The sequence below is a fragment of the Chrysemys picta genome, chromosome 10 (genome assembly GCF_011386835.1).
Source record: "Chrysemys picta bellii isolate R12L10 chromosome 10, ASM1138683v2, whole genome shotgun sequence".
In the NCBI taxonomy this organism is placed as follows: Eukaryota; Metazoa; Chordata; order Testudines; family Emydidae; genus Chrysemys; species Chrysemys picta.
The window spans coordinates 23,438,935-23,455,041 of record NC_088800.1 but is presented as its reverse complement, the minus strand read 5'-3'; the positions used below and the strand labels follow the sequence as shown (position 1 = coordinate 23,455,041).

Below are 16,107 nucleotides of genomic sequence, written 5' to 3'. Positions count from 1 at the left end.
TCAGCAAGATCTAGAATGCACAGGAAAACTGCTGTTCTAATGAGCAAAAATAGATCTTGAACAACTCATTCTGAACATTCTAGTTTCATAAGTTTATTGAAATCCCTTAGATCTACAATGGACCTTGATTAACCCTCCAGATTTTTCTTTTAATCAGAAAGTTAAATAAAAAATTAATCTACAATAATTTAATTACGGGTAGTTAAAATGCAGCCAGCCCCTGTTCCCAACACATATATAATTTTTAGGCACTGTTTTGCAAAGCAGAGAAAACTTATTCCTTTGAGTAAGGAGCATAACTGATACTTGCATTTAATTCTACTCTAAGACTTGTAGCAGTTTTGGAGGACAGACATCAGGCCATTTGGACTTGGGGTGGGTGTGGTATTCCACTCCACTAGGAGTTACCAGTGGATCTCGATACTAAGCATTATGAGCCTCTGAAAAGGGGGATGGTCCTAGCACTGAAGATAAAAGGATATATTCAGTGTATTTTTGTGGCACCTTAGGCAGCCAAATTTGGAGGAAGAGGAGAAGGAAACATGAATGACTAGAGAAGGGAGGGGAGCCAAGCAGAGAGTTGGAAACAAGCTGGAAGAGAGGCAAAAAAGAGTAGGCTTCTGGACATGACAGCTGAGTGTGAGCTGTGGTAGGAAGCCCATGTTAGATTAGAACTGTGATTCGTTTTAAATATAGCTGAGGAAAATTTCAACATTTGTTTTTGTTCCCAATCAGGGGGGAAAAGTTGAAATTTCAATGCTGTTTTGTATAATGGAAATTCTGAAAAAATTCAGTTAAATGTTGGAAGGCTTTATCTGGACATTTTCAATCAAAATGAAACATTTTGGCATTGCCAAAACTATTGCCTCATGGGACTTGTAGTTCTGGGGGCCTGATGCTCCCATTCTCACTTATGAGACAAGCTCTCTGGCCAGACTACAGCTCCCATGATGTGCCCAATCGTGTGACATCCATGATGAAATGCAGATTTACCTCTGGCCAAGCTCTGCATGATACATTATGGGAAATATAGTCCTCTGACGAGCTCAGCCCATAGATGACAGTAAGGGTCTGAACTACAACTTCCATAAGGCAGTTCACTCATATGGAAATCCAGTTTAATGTTTTACTGAACTGATTCAAAACTAAAGTTTTTGGTTCAGTTCACTAAAATGAAATATTCTGATTTGGGTCAAATGGACTCGAAATATTTCATTTTGATTTTTGCCTTTGGAAAATTGAAGACTTCTGACAAAACTGAGATTTTTCCCTCATGATTTTTGGGAAAACTGATTTTTCTGTTGGAAAAACATTCCAATGGAAAATTCCCAACCAGCTCCAGTTCTAAAGATGAGGATTAGTTCAAGAACCAAATTAGTTCAAGACTTCTGTACTGAAGACATAAAGAACTGTACAGTGACAATGGAGAAAAGAAATGGATGCCAGCAATAAATGAAAAGGATGGGCCCATAAGAGTTGAAGTAAAAGGATCCTAAAGAATTCCCCGCGTGCTGGAAGGAGCAAGCCAGATGTGAAGTGCTTTGATTTTCTTTTACTGAAAGGATTCTGGAATAATGGCAAAAAGTTTCCAGGATGGGAGGCCATGAGAGAAAAAGTAGGTGGTCTGGGAGACATGCATGGAAAAGGGTTTCAGGAACTTGCCATTTGAAAGGGAGTAACAAAATGCTACAGAGAAGTGCAAAGTATTAATATTTGTGTTATTATTCTGTGTGGAAAGACTACATTTGGCTTTGTATATTGTCCTATTGGTGATGCATCTCAATATGATAGCAAGAGCAATTGATTTATACAAAATAAAACAGACCAGATGGGTGAGGTAATCCTTTTTTTTATTGGACCAACTTCTGTTAGTGTGAAAGCTTGTCTCTCTCACCACACAGAGCTCTTCTTCAGATCTGGGAAAGGTACTAAGAGTGTCACAGCTAAATACAAGGTGGAACAGATTGTTTAGCATAAGTAGTTTAATTCATAACTTTGCTAGACAGTAAAAATCATGGTCTTAATCTAGACACTAGATTTATGATTATGATTTATTACAACAATCTGTAACCCAGTAATCCCCCTTTTTGTCCTGTGACTGCAGAGGTATTAATGGACCACTTCATCTCTAATGGTCACTTAGGCCTGGTCTACACTAGGCGTTTATGTCGAAGTTAGCGCCGTTAAATCGAATTAACCCTGCACCCGTCCACACTGCGATGCTATTTAGTTCGACATAGAGGTCTCTTTAATTCGACTTCTGTACTCCTCCCCGACGAGGGGAGTAGCGCTAAATTCGACATGGCCATGTCGAATTAGGCTAGGTGTGGATGGAAATCGACGCTAATAGCTCCGGGAGCTATCCCACAGTGCACCACTCTGTTGACGCTCTGGACAGCAGTGCGAGCTCGGATGCTCTGACCAGCCACACAGGAAAAGCCCCGGGAAAATTTGAATTTGAATTCCTTTTCCTGTCTGGCCAGTTTGAATCTCATTTCCTGTCTGGACATCGTGGCGAGCACAGCAGCACTGGCAACGATGCAGAGCTCTCCAGCAGTGATGGCCATGCAGTCTGTGAATAGAAAGAGAGCCCCAGCATGGACTGATCGTGAAGTCTTGGATCTCATCGCTGTGTGGGGCGATGAGTCCGTGCTTTCCGAGCTGCGATCCAAAAGAAGGAATGCAAAGATCTACGAGAAGATCTCTAAAGACATGGCAGAGAGAGGATACAGCCGGGATGCAACGCAGTGCCGCGTGAAAATCAAGGAGCTGAGACAAGGCTACCAGAAGACCAAAGAGGCAAACGGACGCTCCGGATCCCATCCCCAGACATCCCGTTTCTACGAGGCACTGCATTCCATCCTCGGTGCTGCCGCCACCACTACCCCACCAGTGACCGTGGACTCTGAGGATGGGATACTGTCCACGGCCGGTTCCTCAGACATGTTAGGGGACGGGGAAGATGAGGAAGGAGATGAGGAGGGCGAGGCAGTTGGCAGCTCTCACAACGCTGATTTCCCCGACAGCCAGGATCTCTTCATCACCCTTACAGAGATCCCCTACGAAGCGTCCCCAGCCATTACCCCGGACACAGAATCTGGTGAAGGATCAGCCAGTAAGTGTTGTAAACATCTAAACATTTATTTTTAACAAAACAGGAATATTAACAATTAAAAGAATGGGTTGTTCATGATTAGTGTGCCCTAGGCGCTTAACGGTTTAGTAAGGGGCAGTGCAAGTTTTGAAAAGAAATCTAGCAATGTCCGGTTTTCAGTGATTGTCCTGCACAAGCCGCTCTACTGTGTATTCCCTGCTACTGCAGCTACAGTAAAATGCGGTCTATATGTGCGGGGATAGAGCAGTAATCCTCCTGGGACATCTCGATGAAGCTCTCCTGGAGGTAACTTGAAAGCCGTTGCATGAGGTTCTTGGGGAGAGCGGCCTTATTGGGTCCTCCGAAGTACGACACGTTGCCGCGCCACGAGATTATCAGGTACTCGGGGATCATTGCTCTGCACAGCAGGGCGGCATACGGCCCTGGTCTTTGGAGGCTTTCCCGGAGCATTCTCTCTTTGTCGCTCTCGGAGATCCTCATCAGGGTGATGTCGGCCATGGTGACCTGCTTTTAATTAGGTAGGGGAATGTTAGTGTTGGGACTGCTTTCCCGTTCCTTTACAGAACTGTCACCGCTGGTTTGCAGCCACGCGGTGGAGGCGGGAGAGGGGCAGCCGAAAGGGATCATTCCCGGGGACAGCCGCGAGGGGGTGGGACAGGGGCAGAGTTCCCGCTTGCCGGATTGCTGGCAGCAGGGACTGACATTGATTTAAATGTGAAATGAGGCCAGTGGTAATATAAAAGTTTTAAACTGCCACAAGTGTACGGCTTACCATGTCTGCCTGCAACAGAAATTCCGTTGTGCTGCCTCGCTTCTCAAATGTGCTGTTCAAGACCCCAGGCACAGAATGCGAAGGCCGAGAATTCGACCTTGTGCTGAGTGCGCATGTGAAAGGTGCTGTGCATGGTCTTGTTCACAGAGAAAGACTATGTTCTTTGTTCACAACTACATTTATCTTTCAGAGGAATTCACTCCCTTTTTCCCATTTCCACAGCCCCGTCTGCGACTGTCTCACAACCTAGCCTGGAATCACACTCCCAGAGGCTAGCGCGGATTAGGCGTAGGAAGAAGAGGACACGGGAGGACATGTTCTCTGAGCTTATGGCCTCTTCCCAAGCCCAGGCAGCACAGCAGACCCAGTGGCGGGAGAACTTGACCCGAATGCACCAAGCCAACATGGATCGGGAGGAGAGGTGGCGGCAGGAAGACCAGCAGGCGACTCAAACGCTGCTTGGACTACTGAGGGAGCAAACGGACACGCTCCGGCGCCTTGTGGATGTTCTGCAGGAACGGAGGCAGGAGGACAGAGCCCCGCTGCAGTCCATCTCTAACCGCCCTCCCCCGCCACCAAGTCCCATACCCACCTCACCCAAAGTGCAAAGAAGGAGAGGCGGCAGAGTCCCTGCTAACTCTCACTCCACCCCTGCAGAGAGCTCTAGTAGCAGAAGGCTCTCATTTCCCAAAATTTGAAAAGTTCTTTCCTTCCCGCCTGACACAAGCCCACGTCCAAGTTTCACCTCCCAATGCCATGTGTAGTTGATAATAAAAAATTCGTTTCTGTTAACTACTGTTTCAATCATGTTCTTTTGGAGGAGGAGGGGAAAGGGGGTTGGAAATTGGACAGGACAGTCTCCTTTGGCAGGGTACATAGTCGGGGGCAGGCACAGCAGCAGGGCACATACACAGTGCAGTGATGCAGTGACTAGTTGCCCCGGTTAGTCTGGGAGGTTGTTTTGATGTAATGTTGGGGGGGGTGGGTTGCTCTGTGACTTTGTGGCGGGGGAGGGCAGTTACAGATCTTAAGCGCCGGTCCTTAGACAGGATCACAGAGCCACACAGCATGGGATCTGTAACCGTCCTCCCCCTGCCACAAAGTCAAATAGACCTCCCATACACACAGTCCCGATCAGGAGGGGTGACAGGCTCCGTTGAAACAAGCATCCCACCGCAGCGGAGCCTGTCAATCCTTGAGTTTAGAAGCTGCATTCGCATCACAACACTAGACCCGCCCCGCACCACAGTCTGCGTCCCAGTTTTAAAAAATTCCCGCTAAAACAGTATTAAAGAAAACGGTGTGCTTTAACAAAGTAGAACTATTTTTATTTCGACACGTGTGTTGGAGGGGGGGTGAAGGGGGTATGTAACTGGATAGGATAGTCAACATTACCTGGGTAAAGAAACGGGGGCAGGTTTAGCTTCTCAGTACACAAACTATAAAATCACAGGTTACCCTGCTCACTCAGGAACTTTGCTTTCAAAGCCTCCCGGATGCACAGCGCTTCCCGCTGGTCTCTTCTAATCGCCCGGCTGTCTGGCTGTGAGTAATCACCAGCCAGGCTATTTTCCTCAACCTCCCACCCCGCCATAAAGGTCTCCCCCTTGCTCTCACAGAGATTGTGGAGCACACAGCAAGCTGCTATAACAATGGGGATATTGGTTTCGCTGAGATCACAGCGAGTCAGTAAGCTTCTCCATCTCCCCTTGAGACGGCCAAAAGCACACTCCACCACCATTCTGCACTTGCTCAGCCGGTAGTTGAAGAGTTCTTTTTCAGTGTCCAGGGCGCCAGTATAGGGCTTCATGAGCCAGGGCATTAGCGGGTAGGCTGGGTCCCCGAGGATGACTATAGGCATCTCCACATCCCCAACAGTTATTTTGTGGTCCGGGAAGTAAATACCTTGTTGCAGCCGTCTAAACAGACCAGAGTTCCTGAAAACACGAGCGTCATGAACCTTGCCCGGCCATCCCACGTAGATGTTGGTAAAACGTCCCCTGTGGTCTACCAGTGCTTGCAGCACCATGGAAAAGTATCCCTTTCGGTTAATGTACTGGGTGGCCTGGTGGTCCGGTGCCAGGATAGGGATGTGAGTTCCATCTATGGCCCCACCGCAGTTTGGGAATCCCATCGCTGCGAAGCCATCTATGATCGCCTCCACGTTTCCCAGGGTCACTACCTTTGGCAGCAGTACATCAACGATTGCCTTCGCTACTTGCATCACAACAACCCCCACGGTAGATTTGCCCACCCCAAACTGGTTCGCGACTGACCGGTAGCTGTCTGGCGTTGCAAGCTTCCACAGGGCTATGGCCACTCGCTTCTGTACACTCAGTGCAGCTCGCAACCGGGTGTCACTGCGCTTCAGGGCAGGGGACAGCAACTCACAAAGTTCCAGGAAAGTTCCCTTCCGCATGCGAAAGTTTCGCAGCCACTGGGATTCATCCCAGACCTGCAGCACTATGCGGTCCCACCACTCAGTGCTTGTCTCCCGTGCCCAGAATCGCCGTTCCACGGCATCAACATGACCCATTGCCACTGTGATGTCCTCGGCGCTGGGTCGCCTGCTTTCTGACAGGTCTGTGCTACTCTCAGACTTCAGGACATCACCGCGGTGCCGTAGCCTCCTTGCCTGACTTTTCTGCATCTGCCTCAGGGAAACCTTTATGATAAGCTGCGAGACGTTGAGAGCGGCCACAACTGCAGCGATGGTCGCAGCGGGCTCCATGCTCGGAGTACAGTGGCGTCCGCGCTGTCAATGACTGGAAAAGCGCGCGAACTGTTTTCCCGCCGGCGCTTTCAGGGAGGGAGGGCGGGAGTGATGGACGGATGACGACAGTTTCCCAAAAGCACCCTCGACTCATTTTGTTACCCAGAAGGCATTGCCGGCTACACCCAGAATTCCAATGGGCAGAGGGGACTGCGGGAACTGTGGGATAGCTGACCACAGTGCACCGCTTCGAATGTCGACGCTATCACCGTTAGTGTGGACGCACAAAGTCGAATTACTGTCCTTAGTGTGGACACACACGTTCGACTTTGCAATATCGATTACAAAAATTCGATGCAAGTAAAATCGAACTACTCTCGTAGTGTAGACAAGGCCTTAGAATAAGTGTTAACTTATGCTAAACAATCTGTTCCACCTTATGTTTAATTGTGAGGCTAGGAGTACCTTCCCCAGACCTGAAGAAGAGCTCTATGTAGTGTGAAAGCTTGTCTCTCCAACAAACAGAAGTTGGTCCAATAAAAGATATTACCTCACCCACCTTGTCTCTCTAACATACTGGGACCAACATGGCTACAATAACACTGCAAACAAAAAAGACTGTTTAGAATGTTTATGCTCCACATATTCGGCATATACATTCAGACAGACAATCTAAGTTTGAAAGGATGGGAAAATCCTTACTTTAATAAAAAAAAAAATACTATTAGTGCCAAAACACACATGTACAGCCATTGCATGGTAACAGGAAAAGGGCTGTTTCTGAAGCAATAAGCTTCCTTCATTTCCAAATCTTTTTGTAGCCTTGCTATTAATTTTTCAACTTTCCTGGCATTTCACAAGCAACAAAACTGTGCTTTTTTTTTTTTTTTTTTTTTTTTTTTTAAAGCAAATTACTCCGTACTCTTATTTCAAATTAAACTTGCCTCCTTTAAAAGATGCTGGAACCAGTCTCAGAGCAAGTCAAAGTCCAGTGAAGTCAACAGGAATGTTGCTGGAATGAGGACTGCAAGTTGATAGGAAACATTAGGATTGTGTTTATTTTTGGGAAATCAAGATTATAATTTAGAAGAACCCTCTAATTCCAATTTACTATATACACATGTTGAATGTTTTTCAGAATAGTGCATTGAGCAATATCCATTCTGCTCTTTTCTAAGCTCCTATGCCTGCTGGCATTAATACAAGTAACCCTCCTACAACTGAATGAGATTTTTGATATTTTCACACATTTTCCTGATTTGTATCTAAGGACAATGACTCCAGACTGCCTACTGCCCTTTCTGATTATCAAAAATTATTGAAAAGGTATTACTTCAAATTACATTATGACGGAGGGGAAAACAAATTACTATGAAGATATTAAACTCTTTACTGGAACATGTTATGAATCATCATTTCCTGTCCTTTCCCTCCCTGCCTATATTTCTATACACAATGTTCCCGGATTTATTTATTTGACACATTATTTTCTTGTCTTTACGGGACAAGTCATGCTTAAACTACTTCAGCGTAAACAGCAAGAGTCATATCTAACTTCTTTGATGTTGTTAAATCCAATGTCTGATTCATATTATGAGTTTTGCTGTTTTTTTTTTTTTATCATGAAGACAGTTAACACAGTTTTGTTAAGTTTTAACAAACCTGGTGAGGGTTTGAAAAACGAAAATTCATTGTTAATTATGGAAATTTGGACAATTCTTTTTTTGTTGTTCGTCTACATCAGTTTTGTCTGTGTCTTTAGACTGTAAGGTTTTGGGGGCAGAGACCATCTTCTATTCTATGTATGTACGGTGCCTAACATTGGGGTCCCAATACTACTTAGAGCTTGAAATGCAAATAATAATAATAATAATAATAACTAATGAAAGAGTTTAGTAGGTAAATACATTTCTTCATATGTACAAAGGAAAAAGTCAGTGTCCCAAATCTGGCAAATATCTTCTCCTTGGTTTCCATTCAACACCATATCTTAGCACTCACTCTGGCAATGTAAAGGGGGTGGACTCTGGCTGCATCTCCCCATCTGGGAATATTGGCAGTCCAGAGGGCATAGAACCAGCCTAATTAGATTCTACCCTACCCCTATATTGGCTGCAATGAGGTTGTAGCCAGATCTCACAGTGCTTCTGCGATGTATGGTTGGCAGAGGGTTCCTAGATGTGATATACAATCCATTTTTGTTTTTATTTTGACATTCTCTGTCTAAATAGATCTTGTTTTACCACAGCCTGAGTAGTTTTGTAATCTTGTTTGGGAATTTCACACAGACCATACTGGAGAGGTGAAACCACCTTTTGCCTCTAAGAAGAGGCAGTGCAGAAAGAGAGTCTGGAGCCCACCCCACTTTGGCTTTTCAATCACAAAAGCACAGAACTAAGGGGGCGGGTGTCTTGTCTTCTCCCATATGGTGTATCTCTGTAGGGGCCATGCTCCTAATGATGGACAGGAAATGCCTAACAACCACGGAGAAGAGTAGAGTCTGAGGGGCCAGAGGTGGTATCACCATCTATAAATGACTGTCACTTTTACTTTCCTGCCCATTGTTGGCAAGTTCCCTCCATATTTCCCATGTATGTTCTTCTTTTTCCCTCATGATCTCTGTTCAGTTTCTAGACCTTCCTCTCTTAATTAAACAACAGGAAAAAGTCTTCCCTGTGTCAGGCCAGAACATATCTTTTGTTAGATATAATTTGTTTCACAGGGAAATCTTGGACTAGAATTTTGTCATAGGCACATCCTATAACTTGTTCCCTGCATTCTGTGCAAGCTCAGATGTTTAACTACACAAATTTTAGATTGAGTTTCCTGAGAAATGAGCATCTGAAATTAGGATTGGTTGAGTTAAAAGTTGTGGTGACCTTGGTATCTGGTTAGGGCTGGGGGAAGAGCTCTAACTTCACTTCCAATTTCATTTGCTAATTTCATTTCAAATTTTGGATAAAAATTGCCTGAATAATGGGGTGGAGTCAATTATAAAAGGTAAATCTAGTTTGCACAACTGGCAGCTTAATCCAAGCTAATACCATGTCAGCGTTATTGAGCTGGTGTTATATAACCACTTGGTATTGCTGCCACATATAGTCTGTAAATCCTAATCATATTCATAGACGTGGGAGGCCTCAACCAGGAGCAGGGCCCCACTGTATAAATACATGGTAAGAGATAGGCCCTGCCCCCCAAAGTTTACCATCTAAAAAGACAAGAAAGTAAAATGTTTGATGTGGTGTGAGAGACCTGTCATATGCACTGGTGGAGCTCACCTTGGCTTGAATCTGGAATAAGCTGTTCCACTAGAGCTTTCCTTGCCTACACTAGATGTTTGCCCAGGTGCAACTATGTTAGTGACTGGCCACTGATGGCTGTAGTTAGGGAAGTCCCCAGCAGAGCCAACCCTAGGGTACGTCGAATCGGGGTGACCACTCTGGGCCTGAGCTTTGGGGGGCCCCCTGGGCCGCCGGTGCAATTGGCCAGCACCGGGCGCAGTTGGTCCCAGAAGTGAAGGGTCGGTCCTGGATGTGACAGATTCATCACTTCTGCCCCAGGCTCCGCACCTGGTCCCCAGTATAGATAAGGCCCCACTGACAGCTTTATAAATGCAGCATGGGGAAGGAGAAGGCTGTTCAAGGAGTTCGTAATGCTATATCAAGGGTTGGCAATGTTTGGCATGCGGCTCGCCAGGGCAAGCACCCTGGCAGGCCGGGCCAGTTTATTTACCTGCTGACGCGGCAGGTTCGACCGATCGTGGCCCCCACTGGCTGCGGTTCGCCGTCCGGGCCAATGGGGGCGGCGAGAAGCGGTGCGGGCGAGGGATGTGCTGGCCGTGGCTTCCCGCCACCCCCATTGGCCCGGGATGGCGAACCGTGGCCAGTGGGGGCCGCAATCGGCCGAACCTGCCGCGTCAGCAGGTAAATAAACTGGCCCGGCCCACCAGGGTGCTTACCCTGGCGAGCCGCATGCCGAATGTTGCCGACCCCTGTGCTATATGGATTGAAACTCTGTGTTATCGCTCCTGCTGGTACAACGTGGAAGGCACAGCCAAGGAGGAAGTAGTCGGAAGGTGACTTAAGCCACCTCTGCATCTTCAAGATTCTGGGCTGCTCGGGGTAGGCGGGGGGGAGAGGTCAAAATGACTTGTGGCATAAATGAGAGCAGTCCCAGGTGCTGTAACTGATAGCAGCTACCTGAGACAATTTGGAACAGCCCAGAATTTCTAGGAGTGTGCACTACCAGAATTTTTCCTTCTGCCTCAGCACTCTTGGTCCTAGGGCTCGTGAAAAGGCCAGCATAGAACCGTTTGTGGGAGGCTCTGTGCTGTGCCTTTAGCAGAAGAATTCTCTTTAGACTCTGTACAGCACAATTTTGGCCCCTGTACACCACTGGAGCATCAAACAGGGGCAAGGGCCAGGAACATAATCTGTTTTCTGAAAGATTTTGCTTATACACTGCCAGTCTAAATGCAACCCAAATCAGCAGTGTCAAAAATGTCTCACATTTTGTGTTCTTGGCACAATCTCTAGTGGACCACAAACAGTCGTCACCTCATCTGGTACCTTTGCTGGTAGGATGAGCAGAGATGAGGGATTAGATGGACATAGAGGTGGATGGTCCCTTCAGCTCACTGGCAGGTTAGTGTGAGAAAACTTACATTGCTGCTACCTGGCTCCCAATCCTGAAACTTTCCTAAGCACTGTATTCATTTGAGTTTGTTTGTGGTTTTTTTTTAAATATAAAATCCTTTTAAAGCCTCTTTCAAGGGTCAGGCGAAAATGGTCTGACAGCACTATATTTGTACAGGGACATGACTGGGTTAAATAAAGCACAGGGGTTACTTTAAACCCACCATGTGTTATTTATTGCCACCATTTTATTGCAGACAGTTGATAACAGTTCATTATTGGCTCCAGATACTGGAAAAAGCTGTTTCAGTGACAGCAAACATACAGCAGGAAAACACTCCCTCTTTCTTAAAATGGGATCAAGGAAACAAGTGAGGTAGGCTGTCTTATTGTGATTGTTTGTTTGGGATCATGGCCCTGTTCCTGCAGCCTGACCCATGTGGGCAAATGCCACACAGATCAGATTCCAGGATCTGAGCATTTATTTTATGTTCCAATTGAGATGGGAAACAAATACTTTCAGTGTCATCTTTAAAAAAAAAAATAATAATAATAATCAATAAACAAAGGGACAGATCTTCCTCTTACTGACATCAGTTTACACTGGTATAACTCCATAGACCCCAGCAGGGCCGGCTCCAGGCACCAGCTTGCCAAGCAGGTGCTTGGGGCGGCCACTCTGGAGAGGGGCGGCATGTCCGGCTATTCGGCAGCAATTCGGCGGACAGTCCCTCACTCCCACTTGGAGCGAAGGACCTTCCACCGAATTGCCGTTGCAGATCGCAATCGCGGCTTTTTTTTTTTTTTTGCCACTTGGGGTAGCAAAAACCCTGGAGCCGGCCCTGGACCCCAGTGTAATTACTCTTGATTTGCACTGATATAAGCAAAAGGAGAATCAGGCCATAAGTATCTGAGGAGGATAAATAGCTTTTGTTTTTTCTTCAGGGAAAAATACTCAGTTAAACAACTTAAAGGAGAAAAAATTCAACCAAAAGGAAATTTCAAAAGGAGCCAAATGGGAGAGAAGCAAAGACTCCAATACACCATTCTAATTGCTTTGCTTGTTTAAAAAATATGTACCATAATTAAATAAAGATTTCTTTTGTTTACAAAGTGACTTGGTGAACATATATAGGGATTTTTTTCCCCTTGCTGTTTTTAACCTGGATGTACTTTTAATAACAAATTAGAGGCAGGCCTCTCAGTACTTTAATACCCATTTTTGCTTTAGTTGCTATTGTCCTTTCATCCTCCAGGGGATGAAACTTCTGAAAAGTTTGCCATATTAATAGGTTTGGTTGAGATGTCATAGGGCAGGGGTCGGCAACGTTCGGCACGCGGCTCTCCAGGGTAAGCACCCTAGCGGGCCCAGCCAGTTTATTTACTTGCTGATGCGGCAGGTTCGGCCGATCGCGGTCCCCACTGGCTGCGGTTCATCGTCCGGGCCAATGGGGGTGGTGAGAAGCGGCGCGGGCAAGGGATGCGTTGGCCACGGCTTCCCGCCGCCCCCATTGGCCCGGGACGGCGAACCGCAGCCAGTGGGGGCCGCGATCGGCCGAACCTGCCGCGTCAGCAGGTAAATAAACTGGCCGGGCCTGCCAGGGTGCTTACCCTGGCGAGCCGCGTGCCAAACGTTACCGACCCCTGTCATAGGGTTTACCAGTGTGGTAATGTAACTGGAGGTACATAATCACCAGTGGAATATTGCATGCATGAGGAATGTGGAACTGGCCCCCAAATTTGTCTAAAACTATGATATACAAGATTCTGCTAATCCACTGTTACAATGGGTGAAGTGAGACAGAGTATATCCTCCAGCACAGATGGTGTTGTCATATGAGTCCTGAAACTACACCTCTACCCTGATATAACACGAATTCGGCTATAACGCAGTAAAGCAGCGCTTGGGGGGGGGGCGGGGCTACGCACTCCAGTGGATCAAAGCAAGTTCGATATAACATGGTTTCACCTATAACGGGGTAAGTTTTTTTTGGCTCCCGAGGACAGCGTTATATATGGGGGTAGAGATGTAGTTCATTAGTGGAATTTCAGGGTATGGTATCTATAAAAACATCTCTGGGTCCAGTAAAATTTGTATCTGGGTAATCTCCAGATTTTACTGTTGAAACATCAGTCCAAATGGCTGGGGGTTGTGCAATCCCTCATAGGGAAGCGCCCCTTCCCCTAACCGCCTCCAGAACCATTGGCTCTGGAACTAGACATGGGATGACTATGAGCTGAGGTCACATACATTTGCAGTGCCATTTAAATCTGATTTTCATGTGATAACAAACAAAGATTTGTACATATAGGCCATATGGTGAGGCCCATTTTTGTGTCATTCCATTCCAGGCAGAGGGACAGTACTTATTCTATACTATTTTGTGTGGACAGTAACCTGAGAGATCTTGTGTTAAAAGTTCTCCACAAGAAGCCCTGCAGTTTTCAAAGTTTCCCTGGCTGTCAACCAATTTTGACACCTTACCTGTTAAAGAATTTTGGGCTATGACTTCCACAATATTTGCCTAATCAGGATCCAGGATGGTTTAAAATGATTTAAATATATTAAAAAATGTATTGAAACGATTAGTGAAAGCCTCACACAGTTTATACAGGGATGAAAACATGTTTAAAATGCTCAAAAAATCTTATAGTTTAGCTTTGAATTATGCATTACATTGTTTATAAAACCCAGAAGCCTGATCTGTCTAGTGTATATCACACACCAACATTTTCCTCATTGATCATGCAAACAAATAATGTTCAATAATCAGCCATATCTCTATTTTGGTAAAATTAGTGGGGGGGAAACATTACCCGTAATTTACCTATCACCAGCAATGCTTAGTATAGCTATTAATATGTTCCATTTTAACTCCAGGCAAAGTATTTGGATGATAAATTAATGATATTTTAAATTAATTTCTTCCTAAATATTTATAGTCACATGTGATTTCATAGCAAACAGTATTTTTTCCTTAGTGCCAGCAGTGTGGGGAAAAATAGCACATATTACAGGGAGGTTTTGAGGTTTATTTCAAACAAAAAGAAGACAGGGTAGGAACACACAAAAAGTGTTCGTATCTAGCACCATCACTCTTTCCTAGCAACAATTAATATCTATGCGATATTGAAAGCACAGCAATGAACATTGTCAACCAAGTGGATTTTCAGGAAGTGACTTCATTGTTGTCTCCTAGACTACATGTTTTTTGTTTTATAGATTCTACATTAAATTGTTTTTTATCAAAAACTTAATAGTAAAGGGCACTAGATAGGCTTCAGCTAACAACTGCACAACTAAAACGAGGCTGTGACAGTTGTGCAATATCTCTGGTATTCACCTAATAAACCCAGACCTATTGACTCCTTTGGTAAATGGTATGCAAGTTATCTTGTAAACCAAGCATGTGGCTACTTTAAATATTGCCTTGTATTTAAGTATGTACTACTTTCCTGCCCTATTCTCTTGTAAATCTGCCCTCATAAGAGTAATGGTATGAATTTAGCTTGGGCAGGATTGTAGCTCTACCAAGGCTATCATTTTTCTCCAGAAGGGAATTATCCTTTTTTTGTCTATAGATTATGTAGAAAGTTATGGCTATAATTCCCACTATGCTCAGCAGTGTAGCAACAGTAATTGAGAAGTACGCTGAGCACAGCACTGAGTCAATTTCATTTTTGGTAAAACTCCATAATTTCAATTGAGTGTCACAGGGTGAACTGGCCCTTTGAGAGAGGGTCCTCAGTTCAGCTTCACCTGAGACTAACTTTACCTCAGAGCAAGGGAGGGGGGAGTCACATGATGGGATCATATGACTAAGAACCAGACCTTCTGGGGAATATAAGTGTAGCCTGAGGTCACACTGAGAATGTTCTGGCACCTGTATGGAAGAGAGAAAAACAGCAGGGAGGAGGGGGAAGTTTCAAGTTCTTCCAGGCAGAAGGCCTGGCATACAAACCTGCAGAAGGTTGTTGAGGGACAAGTCTTGGATGGAAAAGAAGCCCCCAGCTAGGATGGCCGCAAAGGATTGAGGCAGGGCTATGCATGCTGAAGCCTATTATAAACTGAAAGGACTAATTGAGCCTGGGGAAGAGAGCTGTATGTTTTTGAGTATAATTGTGTATGGTAGTAAACCAGGCCCAGAAGGGGAGTGGTACTGTGAAAACACAGTGAAAATCACTGTGGTGATCTGATTGATGTGACATGAAAGGTAAACTGAGCTAGCAGAGGAACCTAAAGCTGCACTGGATGAGCCTGGAGCCCTGTTACCTGGATTTTCACCGAGAATAAATTTGGTGCAAAATTTGGACTAATCTGAATTTGTAAATTACTGGGAGATGTCTTCAGGCTATCTGTCAAAAAATACAGGGCCCAGTCTTGTCAAATTCTGAACATCTTCTGGAAGGTGCCCTCAAATCTCGCTAAAAATTAATGGGAGCTGAAGGCACTCAGATCCTTGTGGGATCCAGCCCTTATCACAGGAATGGCTGAGTGTCTGATGTGAAGCTTTTGGAGATACCTGCTGGAAAGCAAATAGAGCTGAAGGGCAGGGTGACGTAGATGGTGAACAGTTCTTTCCCTCTAATTTCCAAGTTATCTTTACAGGTGGTGGGGGCATCTTATTTGTTGTTGCTTTGGGGAAATAGACTCCTCCAGCTTCTGTTCGGACAATATATAAGACATATCATTAAGTAGTGAAACTTATTTGCACCCACCATGTCATCTACTCTCTCATTCAAAAACTTGAAAGGCTTCTTCTCTTTGAACTACCTTCCTTTCATTGGCCTGTATGTTGTGCTACTGAAGTCACTGAGAATTTTGCCATTGAGTTTGATAGGATCAGACCCATTATGACAAATTCAAAGT

The 16,107-nt window shown here is 45.3% G+C and overlaps 2 protein-coding genes across 5 annotated transcripts in view; both read left to right on the top strand.

Moving 5' to 3' along the window:
- The window catches only part of ATOSA (atos homolog A), a 95,526-nt gene that overhangs the window by 9,642 nt on the left and 69,777 nt on the right, over positions 1 to 16,107 (top strand). Inside the window, exon 1 of one of the 4 annotated variants that reach the window (XM_024108980.3) lies at positions 1,498 to 1,615. The exons of the other annotated variants lie outside the window; for them this stretch is intronic. Coding sequence (XP_023964748.2) covers positions 1,594 to 1,615 — 22 coding nt within the window. The 5' untranslated portion in view covers positions 1,498 to 1,593. Of the gene's footprint in view, positions 1 to 1,497; positions 1,616 to 16,107 lie in introns of those variants that run through there. 4 annotated transcript variants of the gene reach the window in all.
- Positions 2,411 to 4,679, top strand: LOC135973924 (uncharacterized). Its single transcript, XM_065559455.1, has 2 exons — positions 2,411 to 3,115; positions 4,110 to 4,679. Exons 1-2 carry the CDS (start codon positions 2,539 to 2,541, stop codon positions 4,583 to 4,585), a joined length of 1,053 nt encoding a protein of 350 aa, XP_065415527.1. The 5' UTR covers positions 2,411 to 2,538; the 3' UTR covers positions 4,586 to 4,679.

Bases quoted from the DNA above. Each gene is read 5' to 3' on its own strand.
- LOC135973924 (XM_065559455.1), top strand. From the start codon at position 2,539: ATGCAGAGCTCTCCAGCAGTGATGGCCATGCAGTCTGTGAATAGAAAG. The intron at 3,116-4,109 runs GTAAGTGTTGTA...CCATTTCCACAG, and splicing joins ATCTGGTGAAGGATCAGCCA to CCCCGTCTGCGACTGTCTCA.